Source organism: Chrysochloris asiatica, unplaced genomic scaffold, assembly GCF_000296735.1.
Source record: "Chrysochloris asiatica unplaced genomic scaffold, ChrAsi1.0 scaffold00132, whole genome shotgun sequence".
NCBI lineage: Eukaryota > Metazoa > Chordata > Mammalia > Afrosoricida > Chrysochloridae > Chrysochloris > Chrysochloris asiatica.
The window spans coordinates 8,423,005-8,431,540 of NW_006408650.1; the positions used below are offsets into that span (position 1 = coordinate 8,423,005).

The 8,536-nt window shown below is 49.5% G+C and overlaps 1 protein-coding gene across 1 annotated transcript in view; it reads right to left on the minus strand.

Annotated features, from left to right (window-relative positions):
- GPR142 (G protein-coupled receptor 142) overlaps positions 1-8,536 on the minus strand; it is a 57,898-nt gene that overhangs the window by 35,319 nt on the left and 14,043 nt on the right. Inside the window, exon 6 of the mRNA XM_006869689.1 lies at positions 4,969-5,068. Within this exon, the coding sequence (XP_006869751.1) occupies positions 4,969-5,068 (100 nt within the window). The remainder of the gene's footprint in view (positions 1-4,968; positions 5,069-8,536) is intronic.

The window sequence follows — 8,536 nt, forward strand, 5'->3', positions numbered from 1 at the left end:
AGCTCAGGATTCTGTTCTTTGCTGGGGCTGGCGATGGGTAGCTTTACTTCAGAAATGAATGGGGTTGGGGGGTGGCTTCTTTGTGTCTTGAGTTCACTGGGGTCCATTCTTGAGCTTCCTCATGCTGCTGTTTCCCAAGAAGGGTGAGCTATTGCCTCTATGGTGCCATTAGCTGCCCTGAATCAGCTCCAAATCCTGATGGCTCAGTGGTAGAATTCTCGACTTCTGGGCAGGAGACCAAGGTTCAATTCCCGGCCAACGCACTACATATCTATGGCTCTTTATACTAACCAGGAACTGAGGTTAATGTTGGCCCTGGAGGGACTGTCCTGGGCAGTGGGCCTCCCTTTCTGCAGCCAGCTTCTCAGAGTCCCTCAACGCTGCATTACAAAGCAGAATTCTCCAGAACTGCAACTACAAATCCTCTCCTCCCCCTCCCCCCCCACCCCACTCTTCAGCCTCTCCAGAGGAAAAGTACACAAGGTTGAGGTTGTCCCTTAGGCCACCAAGAAATGCTTAATTGCTTTCTGAGAGAATTGTCGCCTCCTCTGGCTTCCTCCCCCTCTCCACTTCTCCCCCAATCTGGAGGCTCTCACATGGCGCTGAGTGTCCCCTGGCTGTTGCCCAAAGTTACCAGGACCCAGGTGCCGAATAGCTTCTCGCACCTCCAAATAGACTGCTGCACCACTTTTGCTGAAAAAAGGAACCCTATGTTTGGGGGGAATAAATGTGCATTCTGCTGTGAGCCAGGCACTCATTGGCAGCAGATGGATGGTGGCCCAGGCCAGCTGAGTCAGCCAGACTTCAGAGCAAGCAGACAGTGTGAACCAAGACCGGGGTGGGAGCCAGCCACAGAAAGTGAAATACAAGGATATTTGGAGGCTTCCATCCCAGAAGTTTAGTCAGCACCTTGTACAACTTGAGTTGGATTGAGACACGAGTGCAAGATGTGTCTTGAATGAATCAACTGCCACTAACCAAGTGCAAGAGTAAGTAGATTGGTGCAGATGTCTAAGGTGCTCTCCTGCTAACCTAAAGGTTGGTAGTTCAAGACCACCCAGAGGTATCTAGGAAGAAAGGATTGACAACATACCTCTGAAAAAGCATCTATTGAAAACCTGTGGAGCACAGCTCTGATCTGATACACATGGGGCCACTATGGGTCATAATCCACTCAATGGCCCTTGGTTCATTCTTTTTGGTTTTTAAAGAGCCATGACAAATGGAGCTTCTACACAAATGTAGAAAGGGAAAACTCCAGAATAGGTCAATGTATCCAGTCTCAAGTCTTTTCAAAGTTGCCAAAGGTGTGGGGTGGGGGAGGTGGAGTCACTGCCTGGGGCCACTGAGCTTCCAGGAAAGACAGTGGGAAGCTTTGGGAACAGACAGCAGTGATGGTCACACAGCATGATGGGACAGGTGTCATTCATGCTGCTGAAATGGACATAGAAAGAAATGGTTCATTACATACAGGTTTGTTGCTGTCAAGTTGATTTGTACTCACAGAGCCTTATGTAGAACGGCCCCATGGGGTTTCCAAGGCTATAATCTTTACAGAAGCAGACAGCCATATCTTCCTCCCACGCAGCAGTTGGTGGGCTCAAACTGACTTTTTGGTTATCGTGGTGTGGCACTCTAGGGTTAGCACTGGTCTGCTAACCTCAAGGTTGATGGTTCAAACCCACCAGTTGCTCCTTGGAGACCCTATACAGACTTACTGTGAGTTGGAACCAACTCGATGGCTCTTAACAACAACAGGTGAGCATCTAACCGCCACACCACCAGGGATCCTTGCTATATATGTGTATTTACCATTATTTTAAAAAATTGAGAGAGAAAGGTTCAAAGATCTTAGAAACGGATTTCTTTTTCATATAGCAGACCAAGACAGATGTTTCAGAAGATCACTAGCTTTTCTCCACATGATGACTCAGGGCCCCAGACTCTCCCATCTCCGGGTCGGTCATTCCCTGGGGTCCCCGTGTCATCTGCACCCAGCTGGCAGAATAAGGAGAGGGCACACCCACTGCCTACTGTCTTAGCTCAGAAATGGCACCCATCTCTTTTGCTCACATCCCATTGGTGAGAACTAGTCACATGCCCATGCCGATCTGCAAGGGCTGCTGGGAAATGTAATCTTTGTTCCTTAGTAACAACACTATACCATGAAAAGGCATTTTGAGAGGGGTTAGGCCAAACTTCGTCTCTCATACTTTGGACATATTGTCAGAAGGGAGCAGTCGCTGGAGAAGGATATCATGTTTAGTAAGGTGGAGAGTCAGAGAAAAGGAAGGAAGAACCCCAATGAGATGGATCGGCCAAGTGGCAGCATCGATGAACTCAAGCATGGGTTGGTCCAGGATCGGGCAGTGTTTTGGTCTGTTTGCATAAGGTCACTATGGGTCAGTACCACTCGATAGCACCTAACAACAAACAACAACAAGGTCTAATTTATTCAGGTTTCTTGTAAGTCGGCTTCTCTGCTAACTTTTCCTTTTATTTCTGTCCAGTTCTGATGCTGCCTGGATCTTCCAATCCTTGGTCAAAGCAAGATTCTTTCTAGCAACTTATCTAGCCATGGTTTAAGGCCCAGAATGGTCTTCCAGACAGTCCCTTAAAAATAGGAATGAGTAGTTCTCTCTTTCTCTTTGTCTCTGCCCCATGACCCTAATGCCTGAATTGCATCCTGTGGACAAAGTCAGAATACTGCCATTTGCTTCTTGCCTGAAGCCAACAGACATGCCCTGGAAACTTCTTGTTCAGGCACCTGTGTTAATTCTCCGTTTGTGTGTGACAAGTTACGACAAGCATAGTGGCTTAAAACAGCACTATTAGCTCACAGTCCTGTGGGTCAAAATCTGGGATGGGCTTGACTGGAGGCCCCTGAAGGCCAGAATCAAGGGGTTGGCTAGGCTGAGCTCTTATCTGGAGGCACTGAGGCCGAATTCACTCACAGGTTCATGCAAGTTGTTGGCAGAATCCAGTTACTTGTGATTGCAGGACTGTGTTCTTTGTTTTCTTGTAACTGTTGGTCACGGTTTCTCTCAGCTTCCAGAGCCTCTCTCATGTCATTGCCACATTGTTGTTGTTGTGTGCCATCGTGTCAATTCCAACTCATAGCAACCCTATACAGGGTTTCTGAGGCTGTAAATCTTTACAGGAGCAGAAAGCCTCATCTTTCTCCCACGGAACAGCTGGTAGTTTCGAACTGCTGACCCTGAGGTTAGCAGCCCGATTCATACCCACTACACTACCAGAGCTCCTTTAGCATTATTAGACAAGCCTACAAGGTGTGGGCCCTGATGTGACACTTTCGGATAAGCACTGGGCTGGTAACTGCAAGGTCAGCAATTCAAAGCTGCTCTCAGAAACCCTATGCAGCATCAGAATGATTCAATGGCACACAACAACAATGACAACAATAAGGAAGTAGGTACTTCTTAGAACAATCAACCATAGAGATCAGAAGGGCAGCATTTGCAGAGGGTGGGGAGGCGGGTGGTGGGGGAAGCCCAGGTAGGAAATGGGAAGAGCACCGTTCCAAAGTGTGCATGCGTTGTAGAATGGAAAACCAATTTGCTTTGTAAACTTTCACCCAAAACACAGTTAAATGTTTAAACAGAAGAAGAAACAAGGATGAGGAGGGAAGGTAGAGAGGCCATAAGAGGTGTGTGTAGGGGGGAGGGGCAGTAAGCAGGATCTTCCACCCCGTGCTCCCCTTCCCTCCCCTTCCATGTCAGACCATATACAGAGGGGACTCACCAGGAGCCATCTACAGCTTGGGTACCATCTGGGTGGTCAGGAGGTGGGTCAAAGAATGCCAGGGGAGCTGCCAAGTCCTGACATCACTGTGTCCAGACCTGCCCTTCCCTGGGAGGGGGTGTGGAGGCAGGGGCGATCAGGAGGGTGGGGGCACTGGAAAACTCTGGGGCTTTCTTTGGGGCATGAGACTTGTGTGTGAGTGTGGGGGTGCTGGGAAGCTTTGATTGGTTTCCTTCCATGGATGGTGGTGGGTCTAGACTCTCTGCTGTGGTTTAGGTAACAAAGGTACCTCAATTGTTCAGGAAATCCTCAAGATTTAGAGTGATCCCTCAGGAAACAGGGCCAAAGACTTTGGGCAAAGTTAAATTCTAAAGCCCACAATGGGGTTCTGGCATGGTGCTTAGGATTAACACTGGACTCTAACTGCAAAGTCAGTGGTTAACATTAACATTATTAAATGTTAAGCCATGGAGGTGAGTTCACTTCCAGGCTTGAATAGTATCTTCAAGGCCATAGTCTCAGGATTTCCACAAGCCTCTATCAGACCAGTAAGCCTGGACTTCTTCTTATTTTGAGTTTGTTTCACATTTTTCTCCCACTCTGTCCAGGACCTTCTAGTATGATCTCTTCAGGCTGTCAGCAGTGATAGCTGGGCATTCCTGGTCTAGTAGTTCTGGTCTAGGGCCATGGAGGCTGGGGTTCAAGTGGTCCGTTGGTCCTACAGACATACTGTTTCCTGTGTCTTTCACTTCTTCACTCTTCCTTGTTTCCGATGGGGAGACACCGATACTTACACCTTGAATGCCATCCCTGCGTCTGTCACCATTGCGCGTCTGTTATCTGTCTGTTGACTCTGGCTTCCTCTGGGGAAGATGAGCATGTAGGGCTGACTTCTGAGGATCTCCCCTAAGTGCATGGCTAGCTTCAGCTCTTACCATGATATTTAGGTGGTCTCCTTAATGTCTCTCTAGCTCTTCTCTTTGCTCTTGAAGCCAGACCAGGTGGGGCACCTCCTCTCCCCCATCTGGGGCCTTTTCCTTTGCAGCTACACAAGAACGCAGCCACCCGCAGTAGACCCTGTAATGAAAACTCAGTGTAGCCTTTGCCAAAGCTTTTTTCTTTTTTTTTTTTTTAAAGAAACAAAAACCAGTTCAATTTTATTGGGGTCACAATGATGGTGTTGGACTGGCCACAGGGTCCCCCTACTTCTGGGCCTTGGCGTTGCCCTGTATGATGACGTAGCGCATGTCCTTGTAGTTTTTGTTGGCACCCACGGGGATGAACCTGCATGTTCTAGATCTCCTCCCTGGAGAAGCGGCCACGCTGTCTGTCAACCAGCTCCTCCAGGACCGGTTGCTGGATGGCACCCTTCCCCTCAGAGTCTCAGGGTTTTGAAAGCTCCAGTGATGATGTTTTTAGGGTGGTCATCTTTGAGCTTCCCCCTGAACATGGTCAGAAAAATGGTGGCATAGATAAGTCCCTGTTGGCACCTTCATCTTGGTCTCCAGCACCAGAGAAGGGAGCAGCTACTGGACCAGGAGCACACTTCCTATAACGTCTTTGCCAAGTCTGATTTGGCAGCAAGCAACTGTCATAGGAAGCTCCTTGGGTGGTACAAATGATGAACACATTTGACTGCTAATCTACTCCTAGGTGCCTCAGAGGAACTACCTGGCAGTCTATTTCTGGGAAAAGTCTGCCATTGAAAACCCTATGGAGTCCAGCTCTATCTGACACAATGGGGTCACCATGAGTTGGAGCTGACTTGACCATACCTGGTTTGGGTTTGCTCACTCAGAGGGGAGGCCCGTTTCCTTGTGCATCTTCTCCTCCACATCCCCCTGTTCCCTCTTCACCTCTGGGTTTCCATTCTCTTCCCCTCTTCAAATCTCTGTGTTTGCGCTTTCTCCTTGTCCTCCCACCTGGTCTGCATTGCGCTTCTTTTTTTTCTTAGCTCTTCAGAGACCAAACTTTCTGCTGGATTCTTCTCTGAAGGAAAGAAACCAGAGAGAAGACTGCAGGAAGAGGAAGAAGAAGAGTCCAGAAATGTCTGAGCCTCCATGCAGGCTTCCTGCCCACACCCTGTCTTCCCAGCAGCACCAAGAAATCAGGTACGGACAAAGCTCATCACCTCCTTCCTGGGCTCAGACTCCCTCCCAGTGCACGGTGCCGGTTACTGTTGAGTCCGTTTGGATTCTTGGCAAACTTACATACAAGAGAACGGATCATTGCCCAGCCCTGCTTCATCTTCACAATTGTTGCTATGTCCATGCATTGTTAAGGAGCTCTGGTAGCATAGTGGTTACGAATCAGGCTGCGAACCTTAAGGTCAGCAGTTCGAAACAACCAACTGTTCCATGGGAGAAAGATGAGGCTTTCTGCTCCCATAAAGATTTACAGCCTCAGAAACCCTATATAGGGTCGCTCTGAGTCAGAAGAGACTCCACAGCATAAGCAAGCACCATGCATTGTTGGGGCCAGTGTGTATTTTGAGAGCCTTCCAGCCTAGAGGGGGTCTCATCTTCCAGTACGGTACCTGGCAATATTCTGCCCTAATGCAAAGGCTTTTCGTTGACTAATTTTCAGCAGATCACCAGGTCTTTCTTCCTAGTGTGTCTTAGTCTGGAAGCTCCACCGAAACCTGTCCACCACAGGTGACCCTGCTGGTATTTGAAATACCAGTAGCGTAGCTTCCGGCATCACAGCTACACACAATCCACCACAGTCCTGACAGACAGTTGGTGGCCCTGGAGTGTACAATGGATGGCATGTAGGGATGGGATGGGATGGTCCCACCTCTGGAATTCAATAAGTCTTCCTCAAGTTGTGACCACAGCAGGCTGAGGCTACACCCCTCCCGTGTGGTCCTAGAGGTATTCTGTAGCAGGAAGCGGAGTCATGATTTGGAGAAAGCAACAACCACACCTGTTGTTCACTAGAAATCTTTTTTTGTGGCAGCTGTGGTCCTAAGGTGGAGTGAGAAACTGAGGCTGGCTTGGGCAAAGCCATGACATAACAGAATCAGCCCGAATACGGCCTCACATCCAGACATGATTCTTTCCACAGGACTAAGGAGCTGTGGCCATCCACCTGACCAAGTAACCCCAAGGTCTGAAAGGCAATGGGTAGGGTTAGATTACCTGCCTCACTTTGGAGCTCGGGACACTGGAGCTTGGGGAGGGGTGGAGGCTTAGTGAGGGGGTGGCCAGCACAGAACACTGCACAGCCCAAGAGGACATCACAGTCGGTGCAAATGGTCAACCTAGTTGACTGCTTACTGAAAGGATGGAGTGAGGTTCAAATCCACCCAGAGGTACCTCAGAAGAAAGGCCTGGTAATCGACTTCTGAACAACCAGCCGTTGAAAACCCTGTGGAGCACAGTTCTACTGAGATACACAGGGAGGTGAGCTGGTACTGGTACTGGTATTGGTAGGGACTGGAAACCCAGGTCACTGATCCCCCGGCTAGTGCAGTATCCTGCAGTGAGGTTCTCCTGACCCTGCCAGGTCACTTGCTCCCCACTACCTGACCAAGCCGCCACCATTCCCCAGTTGCATGGGCCTCAGTGTTGTCTGCTGGGACCTGTCTCCCCATTAGTTATAGGGTGATTTCTGACATCCTGGGGCCTTGTCAGGCCTCCTTCATCAGCTCACCTCTCCATCATCATCTTCATCTTCCATTACCTACAGTTCTCTCTCCCACCCACCAAACTCAGCTAGTGGCCAAGGAAGGCTGTCCTGGGGTACAACCAGCTCTGCCCCCACCCCTCCACAGAACGAGTCCCTCAAGGCCAAGCTGGTCCAGGCCCACAAGTCTCAGTGTGTGATTTCAAGTTCCAAACCAAGCCAAGGGGTGCGAGATTCTTGCAGGATGTCAGAGAGGGGGGCACGTGGCTCTGTTTCCATCAAACTGCAAAGCAGTTTATACACATTTGCTGCCTCGATTTTACAGTTCTCATTGTTTGTTGGACTGTGGGGAAGGGCTTTGGGTTTGGGTTCATGACACAGAAAGTTCTAGAAGAGTGGTGACCCATGGTCCGGGGAATCAAAGCAGACTAAACCCTGAATCCCCTGTATGGCTCAGTGGTAGCTGATCCCTAGGCCTTTTCCCAAAGGGTCTGCAGCTTCGTCTAAGCAAGTCTGCCGCTGTCTCTTTCTGCTGGCCGGGGAGCCCCTACTGGGAGGTGCTAGCACCCTGAGAGTACTGGGTCAGGAACCTAGTTCTCAGACAAGTGGGAGGTTTTTTTTGGATCTGGCTGAGCTATTCCATTCATCTTGAGAAGAAGGAAGGGTATGTAGAGAGGATCAGTAACAGAGCCAAGGCCTTTGTCCTGCCCCTTGGGGACAGTGTGGGGGGCTGAGAAGCCAGTTTACAGAAATTACCCACGAGTCCAGGGTGGGTGCAGATGCCCCTGTTAAAAAACGAACAAACAAGCAAATCAAGCGTTTTCCCCATGGACTGAACATTCCAGAAAAACCAGAGAGCTGGGCTGGGTGGGTTCTAAGGTTGCTACCCTCGGAAAGTCAAATTTTGGTGCACCAGGTAAGTGCTCAGCTGCTTACCATAAGATTGGCAGCTGAGCCCACCCAGCAGCTAGGTGGGAGAAAGGACTGACAAATCTGTTCCCATAAGGACTTGTCATTAAGTGCCATTGAGTCAGTTCCAACTCACAGTGAGCCTGTCTAGGATTTCCAAGGAGCGGCTGGTGAGTTTGAACTGCAGACCTTGTGCCTCAAACCGACCTTGCAGTTGTCTAGTGCATTATTTCACAGC